General features: G+C 40.9%; 1 protein-coding gene across 4 annotated transcripts in view; it reads right to left on the bottom strand.

Moving 5' to 3' along the window:
• usp19 (ubiquitin specific peptidase 19) overlaps positions 1–27,376 on the bottom strand; it is a 52,098-nt gene that overhangs the window by 8,627 nt on the left and 16,095 nt on the right. For 2 of the 4 annotated variants that reach the window (XM_061736843.1, XM_061736841.1), the window contains exons 8-24: positions 26,860–26,975; positions 24,914–25,155; positions 22,962–23,154; positions 21,253–21,386; positions 19,953–20,111; positions 19,612–19,722; positions 18,384–18,494; positions 17,609–17,710; positions 17,255–17,395; positions 15,953–16,071; positions 15,641–15,784; positions 13,310–13,656; positions 10,366–10,476; positions 9,360–9,576; positions 8,265–8,417; positions 6,765–6,931; positions 3,750–3,925 (exon numbers count right to left, since the gene is read on the bottom strand). In XM_061736843.1, the coding sequence (XP_061592827.1) occupies positions 3,750–3,925; positions 6,765–6,931; positions 8,265–8,417; positions 9,360–9,576; positions 10,366–10,476; positions 13,310–13,656; positions 15,641–15,784; positions 15,953–16,071; positions 17,255–17,395; positions 17,609–17,710; positions 18,384–18,494; positions 19,612–19,722; positions 19,953–20,111; positions 21,253–21,386; positions 22,962–23,154; positions 24,914–25,155; positions 26,860–26,975 (2,743 nt within the window). Of the gene's footprint in view, positions 1–3,749; positions 3,926–6,764; positions 6,932–8,264; positions 8,418–9,359; positions 9,577–10,365; positions 10,477–13,309; positions 13,657–15,640; positions 15,785–15,952; positions 16,072–17,254; positions 17,396–17,608; positions 17,711–18,383; positions 18,495–19,611; positions 19,723–19,952; positions 20,112–21,252; positions 21,387–22,961; positions 23,155–24,913; positions 25,162–26,859; positions 26,976–27,376 lie in introns of all 4 variants that reach the window. The other 2 variants (XM_061736842.1, XM_061736840.1) reach the window with 1 other exon arrangement.

Consider the following 27,376-nt stretch of genomic DNA (forward strand, 5'->3'; position numbering starts at 1 on the left):
GATTTCTCCTAATTGGAGCGGGGGGATTCCTAGTCTACGGACAAACGTGTAAGTTGTCGACAGCTGTTCTGGCTCTTTCAGAGCTGCCGGACGTGGCTGAAGGGATAAGCGCTGCAACTAACACTCTGACTTTAACGCTGGAGGAGCAAAACCGCAGGCTGGATGCGATTCTTGAACAGAATCGCAGGCTAGCGGCGGTCTTTGAGCTCATTGGCAAGATGGAGAGGACCTTGGAGAAGTTGGAAGCTCGGCTTGGCGGGAATTGATCACAAATTTGTCTGTTTGGAGTCGCCATTGATGAACCAGAGACTAAAGGCAGACGGAAAATTACTGGGATCTGCCTGTTCTTTTCAATAAAATTGTTGATTTCTTTAATCTGGCCTTGACACAGCGGTTTGCCTGATCGCTGTAGTCACAATCTTCCTGGTGGAATGTAAACAAGGTGACTATGCCCCCACTAGCCCTCCCCTCTCCAGATCATCCGCGGACCCGTTTTCAGAACTGACCGAGCCGTCTGATATCACCAAGGACATTGGCTGAGGCCGCTCTGAGCGTGTTCATGGACTCACCGCCACACATACATTTGCTGATAACCACCTCCCTATTTTCAACGCCTTCCTGGCTATAAGTCTTGTGAAGTTGATGTAAATGTGTCATGTGCTTTCTGTGCTGAGGTGTTTTTTTGCACTTTCACACTGTGTATATACACAGTGTGAAGATTCCTTTTTTTCCCTCCTCCCTCCCCCCCACCCCCAACGTCACCCTTTCTCTGCTTTGTTCCGGTTTCGGGTCGCTGCTCGTTGTGGTCGACCGGCCGGCAGCTGAGCAGATTTACTGTACTTGTATTGCTGCTTAGTTGTCCTGAATTGCCCCTCGGGGATGATTAAAGTTTCTCTGAATCTGAAAACCACGATAAACTCACCTTCGTTTCTTTGTAGCACAGAAGCTCTGCTACGTAAACGTCTCCTTTACCCAGAATATTAGATTTTACTGCACACCGCTCGTTTCCAACCATCCCACCATTGATTGTGTTTTTCTATCCCATAATAAAGCATCTGAAAAGGCCCCAGAACAGGTTCAGAACCAGATGTGTTGATGCAACACGAGGCTTGCTGAGCAGACAGGTAAACACAGGTATGTCCAGCCCCCGACAGCTGCAGAGATTAAACATCTCGGTGACTGATCTTTCCATTACACCCCCCACCCATCAGGCTGCAGCCAATTAAAATCCTTCCAGAGCAAGACCTCTCGTCAGGACTAATTATCTCCACTTTCTCAAGAAACAACCACCAATCCTTCTCTTTACAACCTGACAGATACAACCGACTTCCTGCCACCGACGGACTCGTCCATCACATCCCAGCGGTCTGGGAAAACCGGTCCCAACGGCACAATTAAGAAAAAAAAGTGTGAAGAGGGAAATCCGTCGTACAACAACCAACACTTCCTCTGAGGCGCTAACAAGGTCAAAAACCACAAACCCAGCTGAGCGGCTTTAATAACTCACACAAGTGAATAGTTTAATACATTTGGTGGATGTCACAAGAACGTCGGAGCGGCGTCTCTGAAACTGGACCTGGTTCTTTAGTAAACGTACGTCTGTGACCCCGACGGACCTGCGTTTAGGTGGTTGCTAGGTAACGGGGGCGAAGTCTGGGATGACACGATGCCCCCTGGAGGCCGGTCAGGGCAGTGCACCCATACACATTTATACATATGGTGCTTTTACACTCGTACCTACTCAGCCCGACTCACCTTGCCTTCGTTTCTTTTCAATATCCAGATCAGAAATAGGAGGTTGGAGAAGCTGCTGTGACGTATTTGATTGTGTATCTAAAGGAAGAAAACAACACTAAAGATGTAGAACCTGGAGGAGATGATAGATGTGCTGCTGGGTCTGTGGCTTGTGTTCAATATCAAGTTAAAAAATGAGTGAGAGAAGCTTCAAGTGGCAACGTTTTAAAAAAAATGTTTGTTTCAGCGCTGCTGAAAAATGTGTTGGTATCTGAGCAGCTATGAAGAGACAGAGCTCCTGGTGGATCTGGTCGTTCCTTATCTCCGTCTAGACCAGGGGTCGTCAACCCGCGGCTCTAGAGCCGCATGCGGCTCTTTAGCGCCGCCCTAGTGGCTGCTGGAGCTTTTTCAAAAATGTTTGACTTTTTTTTTCCTTTTTTTCTCTTCTTTTTTGACTTTTTTCTCGACATTTCGACTTTTTTCTCGACATTTCAACTTTTTTCTCGAGATTGTACTTCAACATTAATCTCGACATTTCGACTTTTTTCTTGAAACTTCGACTTTTTCTCAACATTTCGACTTTTTTCTGGAAGTGCATAATGAAAAAAAAAAAACCTTCCCCCACTAATATAGAAACATGCAGCATGTGTTGCCTTTATTCTAAGGCTTATACAAGACTTTTCATTTTTTGCGGCTCCAGATATATTTGTTTTTTGTGTTTTTGATCCAATATGGCTCTTTCAACATTTTGGGTTGCCGACCACTGATCTAGAATGAACAAGCAAGAAGACGTCTGAGTCAGGATGTGACATCAGAGAAAGAAACTGACGGAGATTCTGGTTCATTTTATTCCAGCAGCAACGGCAGCAGAAGTCTGTTTCATGATCCAACTCTGAGGTGCAGATGTTCATAAACCTGGTGCTGAGGAGAGAATTAAAAAGATCTAGACGGAGATAAAGAACGACCAGATCTACCAGGAGCTCTGTCTCTTCATAGCTGCTCAGATACCAACGCACTTTTCAGCAGCAGAGACAAACTAAAAACATTAAAAAGCGTCGCCGCTTGAAGCTTCTCTACAGAAGAGTATCAGGGCCACGCAGGAGAAAAAATATTTGAGAGGGAAAGATTTTTTTTCATTATGCACTTCGAGAAAAAAGTCGAAATTTTGAGAAAAAGTCAAAATGTCGAGAATAATGTTGAAATACAATTTCGATAAAAAAGTCTACTTTTTTCTCAAAATTGTATTTCAACATTATTCTGGACATTTCGACTTTTTTCTCAACATTTTGACTTTTTTCTCAAAATTGTATTTCAACATTATTCTGGACATTTCGACTTTTTTCTCGACATTTCAACTTTTTTCTCGAAATTTTGACTTTTTTCTCAACATTTTGACTTTTTTCTCAACATTTTGACTTTTTTCTCAACATTTCGACTTTTTTCTCAACATTTCGACTTTTTTCTCAACATTTCGACTTTTTTCTCAACATTTCGACTTTTTTCTCAACATTTTGACTTTTTTCTTGAAATTGTACTTCAACATTATTCTGGACATTTCAACTTTTTTCTCGAATTTTTGACTTTTTTCTCGACATTTTGACTTTTTTTCTCGACATTTTGACTTTTTTCTCGAAATGCACAATGAAAAAAAAATCTTCCTCCTCTAAAATATTATTTTTATTTTAACTCTTGCCTGGCCCTAATACTCTTCCGTACTTCTCTCACTCTCATTTTTTAACTTGATATGGAATACAAGCCACAGACCCAGCAGCACATCTATCATCTCCTCCAGGTTCTACATCTTTACTGTTGTCTTCTTCCTTTAGATACACAATCAAATACGTCACAGCAGCTTCTCCAACCTCCTACTTCTGCTCCAGGTGCTGATTGTAGTGGAAAAGAAACCAGGCTGAGTAGAGTTGAGTAGGTGCTGGTGGAAAAGCTCCATATGAGTGCGCCCCCTACAGGCCGGTCAGGGCAGACTGAACCCTGCCCTCATCTCGTGGTTTCCTCACCTGGCTGGCGGCGGCTCCGGCACCGGCCGGCGACTCGGCCCCCATGGGTCTGAGGAAGCGCGGCGGCCGCTCCACCGGGGAGTTCCGGCGTCGGTAGAAGAGGACGTAGGCGTAGCGCGTCACCACCTGACTCTCCTCCACCATGGTGACGGTGCTGTCGTCAAACAGACGCCAGCCTGAAGGAGAGAGGGAGGAGGAGGGGGGTCAGAGGTCAGAGGCACTAGCGACGCTGGCGCGGGTTTCCGGGTTATAAAAACCCAATGTCAACAACATTTCAAAGTAGAGGGCCCCCCCTCTGCCCTAAGGGGGGCCCAATGAGAGGGCCCCGTTTTGTGTGATACGTTCATATATAATCGTAAAATTTGTAGGTTATAATAACGATAACATGTGCATTGTGCGGCCAGTGTAGGTTCATTCTTACTTTACAACTGTCCTGAACGCATCAGGGCTGTGAGCCAACCTGATTGGCTGGAACTTAACTTGTTTCGTTTTTTTACATTTGAACTAACTCATCTTGTATGTGAGACTGCGGCATTTTGGAGGGAACTTTGAAAGAGGAAAAATGGAGAAGAAAAAGCACCAGTCTGGATCGTTAAAAAGAAAGGTAAAAGAGAGAAAGGAGAGGCTAGTTGCTTCCTGTCCGCCGCTCTCCTCATATTTTGCAACGGCGCCGGTGGCTGATGAGGAGGCTAGTGTTAGCTGTAGTGGCCGTTACATTGTTTTCCACGTTACTTGGAATATATTGTTCGAGCCGAGGTTGATGTTCTGGAGTTCGGAGTCTGTGAATTGGTGCAGCGGCAACAAGCGCAGAGACAGCAATCGGTGAGCACATAAATAATGATCAGAATGTTGTTATTGCCTTGACCACCTTAATGTACCTTGTGTTGTTGTCAACTGTAATAGACCGCCGAGTCTATTTTCTATTTTCTATTTGAATGCATATTGTGTGCAGTTGATACATTTTTAATAGGCTATGCGTTTTGTTGTGTTTAGACCGCCGTGTCTATTTTCTATTTATAGATCTCATTAATGGCTTATAGACAATTGTGTCTATATTCTATCTGAATAGATTGTGTAATTGTAGTTTACATTTTATGTTTTAAGTTGTATTAAAGTTTGGCTCAGACCCTGTGAGTCACCGTCACACCAGCACTGGACAGCGATGCGCTCAGAGTGACGGCTGTCAGGCTGCGTGGCGTGTGTGTGTGTGTGTGTGTGTGTGTGTGTGTGTGTGTGAACTGGTTTGTGGCACCTAGGCTTGCTTGGCTCAGTAAACGTGAGCATTTGTGTTGTTTGCTGGGTATGATGAGGTGTCCGTTATCTTTAAGTTGTTGAATAGTAAAATAATTATCATAAGGGCCCATTGAGAATGCTCCGCCCCCTCTGTGCTGAAACCCACGCTCTGCCACTGAAACGAAAAGATAGAAAAAGCCATTGTAATGGCACCTTAAGTTGTTTTATTGTTATTTTATTGAGTATGTCAATTTTATTTATATGCTGCTATGTTGGTCAGTCATGTGTTTTTTCTTATTTATTGTATTTATTTATTTTGCCATTTTGTATAAAATACCAGTCTGAGATGGATGTTTGTTTAGCCCTATATGATGCAGTGAGTTGGAACTTGGAGGTCATTGGTATTTTGCTGAATGCAGCAATAAAATGAGGATAATAATTATAATTGTTGTCATGACACTTTCTTTGGCTTTCTCGTTTCTCATTCAGTTTTTACTCCTTATATTGTCTAAAATTGAATAGGGGAATACACAGAGCTTTGCCCTGTTGCACTATTCACCACCCTGCAGTTATTATTATCCTGTGCTATGCATTCATCTGCTGATCTGGAATGGTCTTTTTTGTTATAATCATTGAAGCTGCTTGTGGCTGTCAATCTGTTTCTAAACGACTTAAAGTCATGCAAAGTTAACCAATCCGACCCGTAAGATCCCAAAAATTTTGCGCGCGCGCTTTGCGCGCGCACACAGTTTAGGCCTCCGCTATGCAGGGGCCCCTTTGGGCTCAGAACCCATAAGGGGTTACACCTGGCGACGCCCCTGGTCAGAGGTCGACCCGTCCCACCGGTGAGCAGAGACATATATACGTAGACGCCGCATCGAGTGTTCTTCCCGCTGCTGCGATACGTCAACGTCGCCGCCATATTGGATGTTCAAGACTGCGCTGTAAACTAATACAAGTAAATGGACTTATTTTCTACAAAGAAATGTACGTTTTACGTCTCATTTATTCATTCACACACGCACTAATATACTTGGGAAACAGTTAGGCACCAAATATAATATATTTAATTTTCTCAGATGGCAAAAATAAGAACTTTATTGATCCCACATAGGAGTAATTCATGTTATACCAGCTATAGAGAACAAGGTAGTGCCGAAAAACAATATATATCCCCCTCACAAAAATAAGACAAATAGAGAAACATAGAGAAATAGATCAACAAAACAAATTTAAAAATTTTCAAATAACAAAATAACATATTTGAACCGTTTTTCAGACAATAACTGAAAAAAAATCTGAAAAATTGTTCAAATATGTTATTTTGCTACTTGAAAATTTTTAAATGTGTTTATATACCGTAAAATATGCTTTGTTGATGAGAAAATATGTTTCTCTATTTTTCTTATTTTTGTGAGGGGGATATATATTGTTTTTCGGCACTACCTTGTTCTCTATAGCTGATATAACATGAATTACTCCTATGTGGGATCAATAAAGTTCTTATTTTTGCCATCTGAGAAAATTAAATATATTATATTTGGGGCTTAACTGTTTCCCAAGTATATTAGTGCGTGTGTGAATGAATAAATAAGACGTAAAAGGTACATTTCTTTGTAGAAAGGCGCTTTATGAAAATAAGTCCTTTTACTTGTATTAGTTTACAGCGCAGTCTTGAACATCCAATATGGCGGCGACGTTGACGTATCGCAGCAGCTCCATGGGGCGGATACGGATACATGTCTCTGCCGGTGACACCACAGAGCAGGCGGCGTCACTCACCGACGTCGCTGCGCTGGCTGTTCCTGTCGCTGGGCAGCCGGGCGTAGGCCGTGTAGTGGCCGCCGATCATCCCGCCGTAGTGGTTGATGACGGCGTACAGGTCGTACACCGGAGGCTGCTGCATCTCGTCCTTCTGGCCGATGCAGAACTTGCTCAGGTCCAGATTCCTGAAGGACAGAAACAGAAATACAAACCGTGAAAATGTTCTTATTTTATTTTTGAAGATCAATCAAAGGATTCTGAGAAATGAAGACGGATTATGAAGATTTCCACAGTTTTACTACTTTACTCTATTATGTGATATCTCAAAACGATTTAATGGATTAAGACTCTGGGACACTAAATGCAGGATATGGAAGTGAAACTCTTGTTTATTTGGTTGTAATTGTACATGTTGAAAATCAATATGCAAATGGAAGCGCTGGCGCTCCAGACGGTCTTAAAGGGTTAAGTGAGAATTAATAATTAACCCAGACTCTGCCTGTTCTGTTCTGTTCTTGCTGTTGGATTTTATAAAGTAAATTTCCCTCAAAAATGCGACATACATGTTTTTTCCTTCTTTATTATGCATTTTATGGCTGGTGGGACTTATAGTCGGGAAAATACGGTCGTCATGTTGTCATAAAGCTGTTTGTTGATGTATCAGGAAAAACTTGAGCAGCTTGTCCTGATGCATCATGGAACAAATTTAGGTGGTATTGGCCCGAATATAAGACGACCCCCTCTTTTTCAAGACTCATGTTTGAAAAAAGACTTTTTGAAGACCAAATTCAAATTTTATACAGAAAATAATTACAGTACATCTGAAACAAATGATTATAACAATATATTTGAGAGAAAAAGCATAACTTCTCCTCAGCTGCCGGTTAACCTGCCGATCTTCCACCCACTTTTCTCCAGATTGGAGAAACGTAGTTTCTCCATTTTCTGTTATCTCTTCTCTTATTTTCTTCTCTTATCTTTCTTACCCCTTTTTTTAAATTTTTCTTCTTCGTGCTAATGATATTTTTTTATTTTTCTTCTTCATGACGGGGTTTTGCTTGTACGGAAGAGTATCAGGGCCATGCAGGAGAAAAAATATTTGAGAGGAAGATTTTTTTTTTATTGTGCACTTGGAGAAAAAATTTGAAATGTCGAGAAAAAGGTCAAAATAATGAGATTAATGTTGAAATACAATTTCAAGAATAAAGTCGAAATTTCACCTTTTTTCTCAACATTTTGACTTTTTCCTCGAAGTGCATAATGAAATAAAAATCTTCCTCTAAAATATTTTTATTTTTTCTCCTGCCTGGCTCTAATACTCTTCTGTACGATTTGTCCTGGGGAGTTTAGTTCAGCATTCGCTTTAGAAATATCTGGCGCCATCTAGCGTTGTGAATGGGTAACGTCTAGACCCCGAATGTAAGACGACCCCCACTTTTTCAGTCTTATTTCAATACAAAAAACACGTCTTATATTCAGGCCCATACGGTACCCTAGGGATTGATGAGCTGAACCCACCTGACGGGGAAGTCCACCATGTCGTTGATCTTGTCCCTCCAGATGAAGCTCCTGAAGGAAAACCTCTTGAGCTGGATGATGAGGACGTTGGGCAGCCGCCACAGCAGCAGCTGCTTGGACGCCTCGCGGTGCTGCTGGCACTTGGGGCAGTACCTGCAACCAGACACAGAACCGTCAGGACGGAGCCAAACCCTCGGATTCACCTAGGGCTGCAACCATTCGTCCACTTTGTCGACAAAAATCCATAATCTAAATTGTCAACTATGAATTCCATTGTCGACAATTGTCGCCAGACGTGTTTTTCCAGTGGAGTGAGGCGTTTCACTTCAATACAATCTCTGCTGAGAGTCGTGCAGCACGATAGCGTCTCAGCAGCTGCAGGTAGTAAAACTTCAAAAGTTTGGGAGCATTTTAGCCTCGATACAGCGAATAAAAAGATGACTTGCAAGGTTTGCAAAGCCGACCTGCTTTTCACGGGAGCACGTCGGTAATGCATTTGAAGAGAAAGCACGTCGGGGTGTCGAACGAAATGGACTCGCCTTGGTAAGATATTAAGCCTATTTTCATTTGTTAAATTAATTTGTTTCATTCGTTAACTTTGTTTATTTCATGTTATTTATTAGTATTATTTGAGCCACTCACAGCTACTCTCACTTTAACCTCAATCATAATTGATGATGCGCGAAAGGTGAAAAAGCTTGTGATGACAATGATGGATTTGCATCTAACTTTCAGTCAGGTCTATGAACTGTTAATTATCCATCAAACTCCACAATGATCATGTTAACATTAAATCAGATAGATTTGTCCAGGACATTTCTCTTGCGGGGCGAGAGAAGACACTAAATCAATGCATCTCTATTATTGTGCAGCATGAATTCTCAGAGTTTAGCGGAGGCAGGCGGGAGCCGGATGAAGAAAACAGTCCTGCTATAGCAGTTTATTATCATTTGCCACATAATTAAAGCAACCTCATACTAAATGTAAAAAAATTTACTAATTATCGGATGGTTTCAATAGTCGGTGACTAGTCGACTATTAAAATAGTGGTTAGTTGCAGCGCTAGTTCCTACTGTGTTTCACCGGGACTCGTACCAGGCCTCCTCCGGCGCCAGCACCTCGGGCCGGGTGAACATGTTCAGACACTGCTCCAGGGTGAAGTGTCCGGCCCGGGCCGTCTCGCTCAGGGAGCCCGGGTCCTCCTCGTACTCCAGCTCCTTGGAGCTCACCAGCACGTACTCCTTCAGACGCTCGTTGTTCTTCCACACCAGCTCCAGCGTGGCCTCCTCGGGGAAATCCACCGGGAAGTCTTCTGCAGAGACACGTGGGTCACCAAAACAAACACTTGCAGGATGGAGACTGAAACTACGACCTCCTCACAGCAACAAAGTTCTGCAAAAAGCCCCAAAAAACAGCTCTAAGTCATCAAAAGTATGTGAAAACTTTAAATTTAGTCCCAAACAACTTTGGGAGTTGATCAGACCACCATCTGTATCAATCATCAATAATAATTGCAGAAACGAACGTCACATGACCAAATTATGGTCTGCATCATCTTTGGATCCACTTTCCTACATAGATGTGGAAAAGAAAACCCAATGTGTCGTGGAAAAAGAAAAAGACGGAGAAATGCGGAAAAATAAATATGTTGTAAATTCAAATTAGAGTCTTCTGTATCTGGAATGAATTAATTCTTGAGTCTATAAAGTAACAATAATATCATAATAAGATAACCTTGTTTGAATTGTAAAATGGGTTTGGCTAAATACAATCTTTAACTAAAGCTAGGAGACGAAAATATCAGTTTTCATCGAGTAAAATAAGACTAAAATGACTTTTAGTCGACTGAAACTTGACACGACTAAAAGGAGAATGAACATGACTAAAACTAATAAAAACTAAAATGATAGCTGGACCCAAAGACTATTTTTTATATTTATTTGACACATTAGTTTTTATTAATCTAACAGAAAAGTAACCGTCCAATTACTCCTTAGATTAGTCGACTAATCGATAAAATAATGGTTTACCCCCAGATCTACCAAACAAACAGTGTGACTGATGTTCCGACACCAGAACTGAAGGTAAGCGGGTTTCCCACCTCTCTCCTCCAGACGCGTCTCCTTGTTTCCGGCGTCCAGCAGAGCGATGTAGAACTGGCTGGCGTGAGCCGACGCCGCTTCGCTGGGCTGCTGGTAGCCCGTTACTGCAGCTGCAGAGAGAAAACCCGTCAACTCCAGGTTACAGTTGAAAAAGAGCTTAGACACTGAAAAAATGGTTTGACAATAAATCAATAAATTGTCATAAAATCTGAGCAAAACAAAATTAATCATCTTTGGAAACCACAAGATTGACAAACGGATCAAAATCAAGTTTGACGGTGTTGAAATCGATCAAGTGCATGAAAACACATTTCTGGGCGTCATAATTGACAGCAAACTAAACTGGAAACCTCACATTAATAACTTAAGATCAAAATGATCCAAAACAATAGCTATACTAGGGCTGCACGATTCTGGACAAAATGAGAATCACGATTTTTTTGCTTAGAATTGAGATCACGATTCTCTCACGATTTTTTTCCAATATAAAATGTATTGCACTTATTACTTTAACTTTGCAACAGCTGAACAAAAATATAATAACAATAAACATCTCTTGTCTTCTTTACACAAACCTTTGAATAATTTAAACAATAATAACAATTTTGAACAATATTTGTTCCTCCCTGAGTTGAACACCCTTTCAGAAAGGGGACTTGTAACAGATCCTGTAGTTCTGAGGCAACAAATTATTCCTCTGGCTGGGATGAACCCCCCATTGCCTTTTGCTGCTATTAAGAAGCTGCCGATACAAAAGGTAAACGTTACAAAAAATATGATGGTGCCTGATAAAAGACTGGCATCAACTTTGTAACAGCTGACATTGAACATAAAAAATAAATAAATAAATAAATAAATAAATAAATAAATAAATAAATAAATAAATAAATAAATAAATAAATAAATAAATAAATAAATAAATAAATAAATAAATAAATTAATTAATTTTTAAATCGGCGTCATTTGGAAATGAGATCGCGTTCAAGCATGAATCGAGATCGCGATTTTTTAACGATTAATCGTGCAGCCCTAAGCTATACTGTACAAAATGAAAGCTAATTTGGACCAGAACTCACTGTATCTACTGTATTGTTCCCTCGTACTTCCACACATCAGTTACTGTGTGGAAATATGGGGGACCAACTATCAAACAAATATAAATCCAATATTTCTACTCCAAAAAAAAAGCAATCAGAATTGTCAACCATGCTGAATACTACACACCAACAAATCCACTTTTCATCCGGTCAAACACCATAAAATGATACGATTTAATCAAATTCAAGACAGCAATAACAATGTACAAGGCACACAACCAGATGCTCCCACACTGTATCCTGGAGTTGTTCCAGGTAAATATTTATTAACTAACTAACTAACTAACTAACTAACTAACTGGTGATGGAAAGTAACTACAACCTAAGGGGCTATGGCATTTTTGAGCAGAAATGGCCAAGAACAAATAAAATGTTAAGGTGCATCAGTGTCGAAGGTGAAACTAGGAACCGCCTGAATGGGGAACAAAAAAAAAAGCTGCTCGATTTACAAATTAAAAAAAAATTATAAATCTAAAATAATAGATAAATATAAAACACTAATATAAATTATCTTCATATTAAACTGTCTAAATTATGCAACTTTCCTCCTGCAGCTGTCCTCAATCGTGAGTGACCACATTTATTTTCTTCTCTTCTTTGTTTTGTTCGTTCGTTTCGTTTTCTTCTTATTAGTATATTTTTGTTTCTGAAGTCTGCCTTTTGTTGAAAAGGATAGGCAAAATAAGTCATGAGGCTTCAGCCGTTACCTTTTTGGTCAAAAAAAAAAAAAAGGAAATGTGTACATACCGTAGATGACCAAATAGTCGCGCGCGCGCAAATACGCGCCTGTGCTCTAATAGCCGCCGGGGGTCCGAGCCCATTTGGCATAATAAACGCTGGTTCAATTAAACGCCCGGGCGACTACCGGTAATAACCTGGTAATAACAGTGTATTTGCATTGTATTGTGTACAGTATCGTTCATACTGCTCTGATCAGCTCTGATCAGCTCCAGTTCATCAGTTATGGGGATTCTTTATTATTTATAATTTTATTTTTTTATATATTAAAATCCCAAAATATCTGTACCGTTTCTGATTGGGTCGGCACTGCGAATCATTTTTAGACACAACAAAGAACGTGTACCGCAAAAGTTGTGTCTCGGCGGAGGAACCCGGCGTCCAGCAAAATGAGAAGAGAAAAAAGAGGTTTTCTGAAGAGCAGACAGCGCACGCACTGAAGGCTGTTTTATGGTTCCGCGTTACACCAACGCAGACCTACGGCGTAGGGTACGCGGCGACCCGCACCGTACGTGGAAATGCGCTCTTTTTTTTGCTATTAAAACATGATTTGTAATGTGAATTTGCAAAACTTAAACTACGAATAATAGTTTTTGATGTAACATCAGAGATTGTGCATGCTCTCTGTGAAAGGATGAGTCCAATCGGGTCGCAGCTGCTTCAGCTGTGATTCCTTCACGAGGAGCGACCAGGATTTCAAACACGTTTGATTTTCTTGCGACCTCACGATTTGTGATCGGGAGCTCGTCGTGAGGTGTTGTGTTGTGTACAACTTTAGTTCCAGTGGTACTATGGTGATCTCATATGTTCTTTGTAAGTAATGGTCTGGTGCTGCTCATTGCAAAAATAAATTGTAGCCTGGTGCAAATACCCGCCTGGTTCTTATAAACGCCTGGGGTCCAAGTGGATTTAGCATATTAAACGCCCGGGCTACTAAATGGTCATCTACGGTATATATATATATGTATTTATACCTGTGTGTATACATATACAGTGTGTATATGCAAACAGCTTAAAATGTAAATGACCAAAACAAAATAAACTAAAATTAAACTAAACTCATCACCGGCTACAGGGAACAGAAAAGCGTTTTCCTGAAGCTTCGTACCTTCGGGCCGCACCACCTTCTCGCAGGACGTCTCCTTCTCGGCCTGCGGGTCCAGGGAGCAGCAGGACGTGGAGGACGTGGACTCGGAGAAGCCCGAGTCCTTGGTCTGGGAGGAGGGGAGGGAGTCCGGCTCCTCGGGCAGGGCCGAGGCCTCGGGGAGGAGGGGGCGGCTCTCCGGCCCCGGGTCTCCCGCCCCGGAGGGCCCCGTCCCGCCCACGGCCTCGTCCCCGGGGCCCGGACCCTCGGAGCAGCCCGCCGGCACCGGGGGGAGATCCAGCCGGGACTGGGACGCCTCGGGAGACGCCCGGCCGGACTGGAACGGAGGCTGGAACACGTTAACGGAAAACCTGCAGGAAGACGCAGCAAAGAGGTTAAATAACGAACGAACGAACGAACGAACGAACGAACGAACGAACGAACGAACGAACGAACGAACGAACGAACGAACGAACGAACGAACGAACGAACGAACGAACGAACGAACGAACGAACGAACGAACGAACGAACGAACGAACGAACGAACGAACGAACGAACGAACGAACGAACGAACTTTATTTCGGTCTTAATCCTTGTGCCACTTTTACGAAACAAAAAATTAAAAAGTAAAATAAACATTGCTTTTGCTGAAAAAGGTGCAGCTGAAGCCGAAGCTTCTACCCTTTTTATCTTGTGATCAACTTAAATCTTAAACATTAGCATTAATCCTTGAAAACAAACATGCATAAAGAGGACAAAAAATAAATAAGACAAAATATAAAGTTGACGTTTCACATTCTAGAATGTTTTTGATAATATTCTTTATAGTTATAGTGTTTTATATTTATTTACAATATTTTCTTTAAACATTTCCTTAAACTTGAAGATAGAACTGCACATTTTTTAAGGTCGTTGTCACAAATATTCCATATTTCTCTAGCCTTAATTGATGTCCATCTCTTTTTAATATTTGTTCTTACTGTCGTCGTATCAAACATGAGTTTCCCCGTCAGGTCATAGCGGTTTCTTTTATTTGGAACAAATCCTGAATGCAGTTTGGAAGCAGTTTCGGCTTTAAATGGCAAATAAAACAGTTTTCTGCTCTACTATATCATGGAATTTTAGAGTATTATATTTAATAAAGAGATTATTTGTTTGTTTATAATAGTCAGATTAAATAATAGTCAGGTTAAATAACGTTTCAGAAGCTTCGAAAAGAGATTAAATATTTAAGTTCTTACTATGATTCAATGTCTCAAATCAAATTCATATCATGACAGACTTTGTGACATCACACCAACATCCAGTTAACTGCTGTTTAACCCTTTATGGCCGGCTGGAGCGCCGGCTCCCGTTTGCATATGGATTTTCAACATGTACGTCCAACTACAACCAAATAAAACAGAGCAATAATTCTTTCTGCAGGTTAAACAGGAAGAGTTTCACCTGCATATCCTGCATTTAGTGTCTCAGAGTTTTAAACTGTTTAAGATTTTCACGAAAAATTACTCAGCGACACACACACACAACGGTTTACCGCGAGCTGAGCTGAGTTCAGAGCCGGATGAAGACGCAATCTCTCTTGTTTTTTTTGTCTGCATATATATTAATGGTTAATACCATGTTGGTAAAAATCTAAGGCATATATATATATATATATATATATATATATATATATATATATATATATGCATTTTTAATATATAATATATTAAATATATCATATATATGCATTTTAAATATATAATATATTTATTATATAAAATATATATATATATATATATATTTTTTTTTTTTTTTTTTTTTTAATATCTAAAAGCGATATATAAAATGATTTATCTCAAAAACTAAAGTAAAAATTAATTTCCTGTGGTCTGAAAGGCTCCTGTGTTACTTTTTTCCATTGACAGTTTTGAGGGATCCAGCTCTGGGATTTCTGTATTTAGAAAAATTAAAAAGATTTACATTTTTTTGGTAGTTATTTGCACTTTTTAGCAATTTACACATACATTCATACAATTTACATACATACATTTATTTATATTTAATTCCAATGTATATACTGTTTATATTTTGTAATTATTATATATTTTTTACCTTTTTTACCCTTCCCTGCATGTGTGTGAGAGTTTACTGCTGCTGCACAAAGCGAATTTCCCCATTGAGGGAGAAATAAAGGACAATCTAATCTAATTTACTTAGTATGGACTTGTAACATACAGATTATTAAAGATTGGCTTATATGGGTTGTTTTGATGCATAGCAAATAAAAAATACTCCATAAAATGGCAGTATAGCCTGCAGAAATGTAAAAACTTGTTCTGTGGTAGGTTTTGAAGGTTACGGCTCGTACCGTGAGTATCCCTCCAGCAGCTGGGCCAGCCGGGCGTAGCAGAGCCGCGACTCCGGCACGCTGACCAGGAAGGGCAGGCCCACGTGCTCGGTGTGGGGCCGACACAGGGCCTTGTGTCCGGGCCAGTGGCTCTTCTGACAGGCCCTGGGGGGGAGAGAACATGATCATGGAGCTGCTGCTGACCCCCCGACCCCCCGATCCCTGGATGAGCTGCTGCTGCCCCCCCGACCCCCCGGTGCTGCTGCCCCCCCGGCCCCTGGACGACCTGCTGCCCCCCCAACCCCCCCCGTGCTGGGTACCAGCAGGACTCACTGGTTGCAGTATCCGACCCGGTAGCAGCGCGTGCAGCGCTTCAGCTTGTCGTCCTCCGACCCCGGCGGCTTCAGGCAGGCGGCGCACTTGGAGATGGGGATGTTGGGAACCTGCAGTTTCTGAAAGCAGACAGGAGCAACGTTCAGTAGGCCTGTGTTGAAAACAATTCTAAATCAATTGTCATATTAATTCCTAAAAATCGATTTGTATGTCTAAAGATCAATTTTTTTCACCATTACATTTTTGCCCGGTGAACTTTAATCCCATTTAATTCACACATGCGCTGTTGAGCTGTTGCAATTTCTTTTTTTTTTTTTGTAGTTTAAATGGATAATATTGAAAGGCATATTTGAGTTATTTACTTCTTAGTTATTTATTTCATACAACTAACTTTTGGAATTCTTTTTTGGTTTATGCCCAAACAAGGAATGTTTTGTTGGACACGAGAATAACTGGTGCCATGTTTTTGCCTTTAAATACGTTTAAAAGTATGAAAACATTAAAGTTTTCAGTTGTCATTGGTGTATAAAATTTGTTGGGGTTAAATTTGCATAAAATGCTAAAAAACTAATTCTCAAAAATTAAAAACCGAAAAACCCAGAAAAGGGAAAAAATAGACATTCCTAAAAATCGATTTGTACGACTAAAGATCGATTTTTTTTTCATCATTACATTAAAACTTTTGGTATTTTTTTGTTTATGCCCAAAAAAAGAATGTTTTGTTGGACACAAGAATAACTGGTGCCATGTTTTTAGCTTTAAATATGTTTAAAGGTATAATTGCATAAATTTTCTATTCTTCATTACTTTATATACTTTCTTGGGGTTAAATTTGCATAAAATGCTAAAAATCAATTTCTCAAAAATTAAAAACCGAAAAACTGAAAATGGAAAAAATAAAAACAGAACGTGGGAAAAACTAAAACCGATTTCATACGTCTCTGTTTGGTAATTCTGACCCACGATGTTTCTGTTTCAGTTCTATCAGCATTCTGGGAGCTGATTGGTCCTTACAGCATCATTAGCTGCAATACTTGCTGTTGAATCTCAATATAATACTAGTATTAATATGTTGCAGAACTACAGTCATATAATTCATGCAACAGCTCAAAAAACAGTTTTAATAACACTAACCCAAATCAATATCGGAATTGAATCGGATCGAATCCTGATAATCGATTCTGAATCTTAAGAATTGAATCAATTCTTGACATTTGAATGGATCCCCAGCCCTACGTTCAGCGCCTCGTAGCGCCTTGGTCTGCGAGCCAGAACCGGGGTCGGTGCCGTGGCGGGTTTTACCTGCTGGACCTTGAGCAGAACCACCCTCTCTTTGGCCAGATCTTTGGAAAGAACCTCGAAGCAGAACAGCATGTCGGAGGGAGACACCGTGTCCAGGGAGTGGGACGGCAGGAAGACGCGCTGGAAACGGTTCTTTCCCACCTGGAAGAGGAAGTAAAAACACACGGATGTATCTGTTTGCAGTGAAACGATCACAGCTCACCAGAGAGCTTTAATCTAGACACCTAAAAACCACCAACCGGCCCAGAAATCTGGGTGTAGTGAATTCATTTCATTGGAATAAGATCACCACAAATTTTGCAACAGTAGAAATATATAAAATCCTTTTTTATAACCTTTAAAAACATCTCTCACCTCTGCAAGTCTGAGGTTCTCGGGTTTGACCCTGACGCTCCTGGAGACGGACTCTAGGACCTCAGCGGTGCTGGAGTTCTCCTTGCTGACGCTCACCAGGAACTGACAAATACACAATAAGTGAATAAAGGTGTCACATGTGGATCTTAAAAGTGGACTAAAAACCTTTTTTAGCAAAGCATTTTATCACTAAACAATGCTGTTGTTTTTTTTCCCTAGTTGCTGTTTTTAATTGTTTTATTCTCTTTTCTGCCTTGTCTTGACTTTTTATCCCTTTTTTCCCGCTTTATTTTGTGTAGAGGGACATCGTACATTGATAAACATTTTAAAATGTAAATATACCTAATTGTAGCCAAAAGGCTGATTTGCATTGGCAGTAAAGACTCAGTAAAAAGATACAAGCAACATTACAGGACACACAATATCAACAATTAAACATCGCACAACACTGCAATTGTTAATACAATAAACAATGAATGATCACAGATTTGAAACGTTTTAAGCTATTCCTTGAGATTCCCCTTAAAGGAAGAGTATGAGGGACAATCCCTTATTGTAGATGGATTTTCCCGCCTACAGCACATTTTTTTATCCCTTTTATATCTTATCTTGATTTTATTATTTGTTTCCTTTTAATTATCAAACTGTAGCACTTTGAGATTTTCAATAATGTAAAGTGCATTATAAATAAAATGTATTATTATTATGATCATCATCATTTACATATCCTGAAATATCAAATCCCTTAACCGGGTTACAGGATCCACCCTCTCACCTTGACGGGTTTCTTGTGAGGCTCCTTGGCGAAGTAGAAGACGGAGAGCACCTTCTGTTTCTGGGGCAGCGGGACGGGCAGGTAGAGGAACGGGTCGAAGGTGATGGACACCTGAGAGAGGAGAGAGAGGGTCAGACGGGTCGGGGGTACATGTGTATGTATATATGCGTATGCATATGTGTATATGTGAGGGATAATTATCACGGTCACTTACCAAAAAACATAAATATTAAATCAGTTATTCATGCTTTAATGTGTTTTCAGTGTAAATCATTAATTTTATAACAAGCCACAGCTGAGCGACTATTTAATCTCTCGTCTGCAGCCGTCGCAACCTGCAACTAAGTTACAAAGTTCTTTAACCAGCCATAACTCAGTTTCCTTGGTAACAGGAGATATTCTAGTCCGCTCAGCTATTTTCTTGTCTCTCCTCTTCTGCATCCTAGTCATCTAAATTGTTAAATTCACCAAATAAATTAAAAGAAATGACAAAATCCCTCATGTCTCCGTCCTGCGGTAGCCGGCTCTTCTTCTCTGAATCTCTGTTGCCGTGGTTACCACCTGGCAGTCGATCCATCGCAATGATATTAAAGATATCAGGCAATTTGACCGAACTTGTTTTCTTGGTGTAGATTATCACTTTTAATGGACACCTGCCAGCCAATCAGAATCCAGTATTCACACAGACCGTGGTATAAATGTATATGTATATATATATATATATATATATATATGGATTGGACACCCACTAATAGGGAACGTGAGCTGGGTTTAGATGTAAGACAGGTTAGTTTTATGATGAGTTTTATGATTACTGATGATGTGTTTTTATATATATATATATATATATATATATATATATATATATATATATATATATATACATATACATACACACACACACACACACATATATACACACACACACACAGTATGGAATGGTATTTAGTAATGACGTGGAATATGCTGTATGTCTGTACAGTTATTTTGTTTATACTCGGGCAACTTCTCATTTGGATTTATTTATGTATTTTGTTTCATTCTCTAAATCCTAAATGCACTAGTTTATAAAAGCTAACTTTTTTTTGTGAAAAGGGTAGGCGTCATAAGCTTAGGCTTTAGTCTACACCTTTTAGTCCTTGGTTTTTTTGTATTTCACTTTGTGTTGTGGAAATTGAAAGGACAAATAAACTAAACTAAACTTCACGACGGCGGTCTGGAAACTCACCTTGGAGCAGGTGGGACAGACCAGCTTGGACTTGAACTGGCCCTGGAACAAATCCACCACGAACGAGTCGTTCCTCATCTTGTGCCTCTGCCAGGCCTCCTCCGCCACCACCTGCAGACAGGTGAGACGCCGTCAGAGCTGGCCTTAGCCCCGCCCCTGGTCTGGAGCCCCGCCCCCAATCCCAGGAACACGATAGACATATATACGTAGACGCCCCATCGAGTGTTCTTGCTGCTGCTGCGATACGTCATCGTCGCCGCCATATTGGATGTGGCAGCGACGATGACGCAGCAGCTCCATGGGGCGGATACGGATACATGTCTATGAGGAACCCCCCTCACCTCGTCCAGCCGGCCGTCCGAGTCCACCGTCTCCGTGTACGGCTTGTTCTGGATGCGGTTCAGGTCCTCGTGCAGCCCGTCCAGCAGGAAGGCCATGAACTCCTGCGCGTCGTGCTGAGCGTAACCCGTGAACTGGCTGGCCTTGCTGGCCACGATCGCCTGACGGAAACAGATGAGGAGAAACACGTTTACACTCCCAAGAGTTGGAGACATGTCTTAAACATCTCACCTCATTAAAGGGGGTATCTCTTCTACTTATTTCAATATCTATAAACTAAATCCAGGCTCTTCTACCGTACTTAAAATAGTTTGGGAGACAGACTTGGGGGAGGTTTGACCGAGGTAAATTTAAGACTTTTTAATACCATTTTCAAACCAAATTTAAGACCAAAAAGACACTAAGTCACTAAGAAATCCAGCGCTGAGGTCGAGGTTGCCAGATCTGACAAGTTCCAGCCCAAACGTGATGTAAAACCCGCCGAAATAATGAAAAACCAGCCCGAATCTTACTATCTCTTTATGTTAAAACCGTTAATTATTAAATGCATAATAGATTTCAAGCTTCACACCACCACTAAATAGCCCCCCAAAAGAGTTCAGGCTCCAAACAAAGACTACAATTAGATTGAGTAGATTAAAGCAAATAAAATGTCAGTGAGTTTATTGTGCAAGTTTCTACTTTTCTCTGCTATAATGGAAACCTTTTTGTTAATAATTTCTCCTAAATATTTTGTAAAAACCAGGAAAATCAGCCCAAATGTATATTTTTCATAGAAACTTGCCCAACCTGGCAACTCAGATTTAGAACCTCTGCAGCAGATTCTCCTCAAAACGATGAAATGATTGAGAGAGACAAATTAAGACATTTAAAGGCCTTATTTTTTGGTTTTATTTTGAAAAAACGAATGAACGCCCCTCCGTCTCATAACAAACTGGATGAAGGAGGTACTTTGCTTTATGAAATTGGAAAGAATTACACCGTTTGACGGTAAGGGCATCTCATTTGACAAGACCTGGACCCGTGTTCTGACCCGTGTCAGTGAAATTTGAACTGAACTTTTTCCCCTCTCTTTGGTATTATTTACTTATTATATTTGATTTAGTGTTGGTATCTATGTCTATTATGTGAGGTTAGGTACCAATGGGGGGGGGGTTCTGTGTTAGGTTGAGTTTATGACTGTATTGTATGGAGAACAGCTGTTTTATGTAAAAACTTAATAAACAGATTGTTAAAAAACAACAAATGAGCAGTATTAGAACTAGGAACAGGTAGGAAGACTGAGGAAAAGGCGCTGCGTACCTTGAGCTTGGAGGGCTGGAAGGCGTGGTGCGTCCCTTTCCAAAGCGCCCGGAGCAGCACGGCGAAGGAAATGGCGAGTCGTCCTCCGGTTCCCAGAGGGTTGCTGCAGTTGATCTCTGCCTCAAACGCTCGGTCTGTAAAGAGATGACAGACGTGAGAAAAGAGGAGCTGGAAGTCGTCCTCAGATCTGACTGGAGGACACCGGGAGGTCGCTGTAACCAGAACAACCTGGGAATGACATCACATGGCTGAACAGAACAAGAACAATACTCCCAATAATGTGATAAACGAGCTACAGAGCCTGTTCAAGTCTCCCATCCAGGTTGTGTCTTGCAGCAACTGCATCTAGCAGAGCTACAGAGGACGTCATAGCAGAGACTAAAGATGGGTTTCCATGAGCAGAGATCCAGGGAAGCTCTACGGATCCCGACCCTGCAGGCCTGTAGCGATGCGTCCATGACATCGAGTTCAAAACATCGTCAACGTCATATTTTGTCGTTGACGCATCGCCAGGCCCACGTCTCTCACCCACAACAAACAGATTGCAGAATGGAGACTGAAACTGTGACCTCCTCACAGCAACAAAGTTCTGTAAAAAGCCCCAAAAACAGCCCTAAGTCATCAAAAGTATGTGAATACTTTAAATTTAGTCCCAAACCCCTTTTGGAGTTGATACCAGACCAGCATGTTGAAGCCCCCTTTTGTCTCTTGTGGGCAGAACAATAATAATTGCAAAAACTAATGTCACATGATCAGATTATGGTCTGTATCAACTCCTACATTTGATGTTTTTTGGTCATAACTCCGTTTACCGGTTTGCAGAAGCTAAAGTGCCACCGGAAAATGATTCCTACGGAACACTTTTTTTTTTTGTTCCATCCCCCATAGAAAGGTTCCTTTCATGATTAAACTTTCATGAAATAAAAATATGTTCCCTATTTTCTGGACTATAAGCCGCTACTTTTTTTTATAGATTTTCAACCATGCAGCTTATACAAAGGTGCGTTTATTCTGTGGATTTTTCTTCCACCACTCGGGGCGCTCTAACCGGAAATAGAATCAAAACTAAGACAAAATAAATGCTAAGAAGAATACACTACTTCTTCTTTAGCAGATAGAAGTAGAAGCAGATTTCAAACAGATAAATAGATAAATAAATACTGGTTAGTTTCTCTTGGTTCTGTCCCGTTTTAATCAGCAAAGTTGCTGCCGTGTTAAAAGACACTGTTAGGAAAGATCTATTTAGGTACAAACATGTACATCATTTACAGTTCAAAATCCTTCTGTACATGTAGTAAATATCTAATCTAACAACATAAATATCTGCGGCTTGCATATCTTTTTTTTTTTTTTTTAATGGAGCGGATGCTCTAGAAGCTTATATTCTGGAAAATACCGTAATTTAGTGTGAAACGGTGCTGTTTTGTCCAGATGTTATTTTTAACACATTTGGATAATATGCAGTGCAAAACACTGCATGGCCCAGTGTTTTACATTTAACTGCATTTTCCTTTTTACAGGAGAGATTTAAGAATAAACTGGCCTTTCTATTTGGTGTAATTTTATTCTATATTTTTATTTTGCTGTGCAAATCGAGGTAAACTGCCCAATTTATGGTGATATTGATTTGAGGTCATGTCGCCCAGCTCTAAAACAGACATGTTTTTTCTTAAACAGACAGATTAAAAGTATTAGAGTGCAGGATTTACCGTGGAAGTAGTCCCGCAGCTCCCTGGTGTTGGACAGCGACTGGATGACGCTGTTCATGAAGCAGGTGTTTCCCAGGTTGACCAGGCCGGTGAATCCCGGCAGACAAACCTTCTTCTCCTCCTCCTCCTCGTGCCGCTCCATGCTGGCGGGCGGGCCGTGGCTCATGGGCTGCACCATGCAGGTCGGCTTCGGCTGGAACAGCAACACGGACAGAAACAGAAACATTACTTTATTCTTTATTCATATTTGGAAGAAATGTATCCATATCAAAAACCCTGCAAGTTCTATACAAAAAAATGATGTTACAGTTCAGAAAATCATAGCCACGGCACAAGACGTGCTCTCAGAGGGAACTTTTCACTGCCAAAAATAAAGACAAACTCTGGTAAAAGATCGGTGATGTGCAGAGCTACGTCTTCCCAAACTCTTTAAACTATTAACATAAAATAATTCAAATTGTTAGTAAAGAAACATGTCTTGAATTACGGAAGAGTATTAGGGCCATGCAGGAGAAAAAATATTTGAGAGGGGAAGATTTTTTATTATTGTGCACTTCAAGAAAAAAGTCAAAATGTTGAGAATAATGTTGAAGTACAATTTCAAGAATTCTTTTTTCGCCTTTTTTCTCGACATTTCGACTTTTTTCTCGAAGTGCATAATGGAAAAAAATCTTCCTCCTCTAAAATATTATTTTTATTTTTCTCCTGCCTGGCCCTAACACTCTTCCGTACTTGAATAGATACATATAAAAACGTATTTCATTATTATTAAATAAATAAATAAATAAATAATGTAGATAATATATGGGCATGTATGTATATATAATATATATAAATGAATATTTATTAAAAAAGGTTATTGGTGCAAACTATACATGGTTTGAATTTGTTGATGTTATAAAATGTATGAATATGTATTATTTTTATTTATATCTAAATGTTAAACGGAACGACTTTTTATATTTTCTTTATTTTCTGTTTTTCCTTTCTTTTTTATATGCTACCTCTTTAGGTTTGGTTTAAGTTTGTTGTTGTAATGTTCTGTGTATTATGTGTCGAACCCCAGGAAGAATAAGCGCAGTTTTGCTGCAGCTAATGGTGATCCAAATAAAACTATAAACGGATAAGTCACGAAATACAATTTTGAGAAAAAAATCGAAATTCTGTGAATAAAGTCGAAATGTCGAGAATAATGTTGAAATACAATTTCATTAATAAAGTCGAAATTTCGAGAATAAAGTTGAAATTTCGAGAATAAAGTTGAAATTTCTAAAAAATAAAGTCGAAATTTCGAGAATAAAGTCAAAATTTCGAGAATAATGTTGAAATTTCTAAAAATAAAGTTGAAATACATAGCATCCAAATAGGGATCCAAATAAAAGTATAAATTATAAAGGGATCCGTCCTCCGGTCCCCGGTCCTTTTCATTTATTTGTTGTAATATTCTGTGTATTATGTGTCGGACCCCTGGAAGAATAGCTGCAGTTTTGCTGCAGCTAATGGTGATCCAAATAAAACTATAAACGGATAAGTCACGAAATACAATTTTGAGAAAAAAATCGAAATTCCGTGAATAAAGTTGAAATGTCGAGAATAATGTTGAAATACAATTTCAAAAATAAAGTCGAAATTTCGAGAATAAGTTTGAAATTTCGAGAATAAATTCGAAATTTTGAGAATAAAGTTGAAATTTCGAGAATAAAGTCGAAATTTCGTGAATAAAGTCGAAATTTCGTGAATAAAGTTGAAATACATAGCATCCAAATAGGGATCCAAATAAAAGTATAAACTATAAAGGGATCAGTGCTCCGGTCTGTCCAGTCCCTGGTCCGGCCGGGTTTCTCCCCGGGTTTCTCCCCGGGTTTCTCCCCGGGTTTCTCCCCGGGTTTCTCCCCGGGTTTCTCCCCGGGTTTCTCCCCGGGTTTCTCCCCGGGTTTCTCCCGGGTTCTCACCGTGGTGACGGACGGCTCCGTCTTGGTGATGTTCACGTGCTCGGAGACGGTGCGGGAGGCCACGGAGTCCAGGGCGTCCTCGTCCCCCCGGGTGGAGGCCTTGGGGCCCTTGGGGGCCTTGGGCGGGTCCTCCCCCACCCGGGGGGGCTCCTCCTTGGCCGGGAGGCTGAGCTGGCTGCTGCCTGGCTGGCTGCTCTCCATGCAGGCAGGACCGGAGGGCACGGCCACCTTAGCACCACCCACTGCACCTTAAACAGGAGCACAGAGCCGTGGTGAGAAGGAGAGTCAGCACTGAGCAGGGTGTTCCTGTCAGACGGGTTCAGTTTTAGTTTCAGTCTAGTCATTTTAGTTTTTATTAGTTTTAGTCACTTCATTCTCCTTTTAGTCGTGTAGTTTCAGTCGACTAAAAAGTCATTTTAGTCTTATTTTACTCGACGAAAACTAATGATATTTTAGTCTCCATCTCAGATGGATGGAAGAAAGGATGGATGGATGGATGATGGATGGATGGATGGATGGATGGATGAAATGATGGATGGAAGGATGGATGGAAGGATGGATGGAAGAAAGGATGGATGGAAGGATGGATGGAAGGATGGATGGAAGAAAGGATGGATGGATGGATGTACTAGTGTTGTTCCTGTCAGCCTGTTTCAATTTTAGTTTCAGTCTAGTCTTTGGGTCCAGCCAGAGCCGCCTGGGAGATTTGCGAGGCCCTGTGTGAAATGGCTGGGGGGGCCCTCGCGCGTGAGCGTAGCGAGCGCCGCAAAATTTTGGGGTTTTTCGGGTCGGATCGGGTGTCTATATGCGCAATTTTAACTCTCCAATTATCAAAATACTGGATACCTTCCCCTGCCTCATCATCATCTCTTACCTCGACGCGGGGCCCCACGGCTGCTTGAGACCCGGTCGGATCGGTGATTTTTGTAACAAATTTATCAAACGAGCCTTTCAGAGAGGCATTAAACTCTTCCATTTTCTTTAGTTTTTTTTCTTTTTTCATCCCCTGATGGAAATTTCCTGAATCTGTCTCGTTCTCTCGACATTGTGTGACAGTTTGTTCCAACTCCACCGTCTGGATCAGAGCAGCTTGTGTCTGCGCTTGGTCTGATCAGTTGTATTGAACAACAGACACGCGCATCATTGCACATGTATTTATTGATATGCACAGACTAGTACACATTTAGGTCTCTAATGGAACGTGACTGTTGATATTTATAAGGGAAAAAACGAAAAAAAAAAAAAAAAAAAAAATTGAATTTAAAAAAAAAAAAAAAAAAAAACGGCCCATAGCGCGAGGCCCCCTGGGGCGCGAGGCCCGGTGCGGTCGCACGGTTCGCACAGCCCTTGCGGCGGCCCTGGGTCCAGCTATCATTTTAGTTTTTATTAGTTTTAGTCACGTTCATTCTCCTTTTAGTCGTGTCAAGTTTCAGTCGACTAAAAGTCATTTTAGTCAGAATTGTCCATCTTAGTCTAGTTTTAGTCAAAGATTGTATTTATCCAAACCCATTTTACAATTCAAACAAGGTTATCTTATTATATTATTATTGTTACCTTATAGACTCAAGAATACATTAATTCCAGATACAGAAGACTCTCATTTGAGTTTACAACATATGTATTTTTCTTTATTTCTCCCCATCTTTTTCTTTTTCCAACGACACATTGGGTTTTCTTTTCCACATCTATGTAGGAAAGTGGATCCAGAGATGGATCTTCTTCTTCTCCCCCCCAGAGCAGACCCCCTTAGACCCGATTTTTAGGAATTAATATGAGAATGGGAGAATGTATTTTTTCCCCACAGGCGTGGTGAGCTGACAAAGGTTCCGGGTAGAAGCGCGGCAGCAGGTCACATGACCAAACACAGAAAGGTTCCGGGTAGAAGCGCGGCAGCAGGTCACATGACCAAACACACAAAGGTTCCGGGTAGAAGCGCGGCAGCAGACCTTGTGTGGCGGGGGCCACCAGGCCCCCCCAGCGCTGGCTGTGCCTCTTCTTCAGGGTGATGTCCAGGCGGGACGGCGTGAACGAGTAGCTGCTCTGCTCCGGCTGGATCAGGTTCCTGCAACACAGGAAGGTCGTTAGAGGACGTTGGTGGGCGACCGGCCGGCGCTGCAGCGCAGGAATCACATGATCACCAGAGAAACCTGATGTAGGCAGCGATGGATGGAAACAAGCGGGGAAACGGGTTGGCAGAAGAGGCCGGTGGTTGCAGGGCGTCTACAGGTTGGATTGAGGTAAATTTAAGACTTTTTAATACCATTTTCAAAACTAAATTTAAGATCAGAAAGAAAGGTCACTAAGAAATCCAGTGATGAGGTCGAGGTTGCCAGATCTGACAGGTTGCAGCCCAAACCTGATCTAAAACCCGCCGAAATAATGAAAAATCAGCCTGAATCATACTTTCTCTATGTTAAAAATATACATTTTTAAACGCGGAATACATTTCAAGCTTCACAACAC

Source organism: Cololabis saira, chromosome 12 (genome assembly GCF_033807715.1).
Source record: "Cololabis saira isolate AMF1-May2022 chromosome 12, fColSai1.1, whole genome shotgun sequence".
In the NCBI taxonomy this organism is placed as follows: domain Eukaryota; kingdom Metazoa; phylum Chordata; class Actinopteri; order Beloniformes; family Belonidae; genus Cololabis; species Cololabis saira.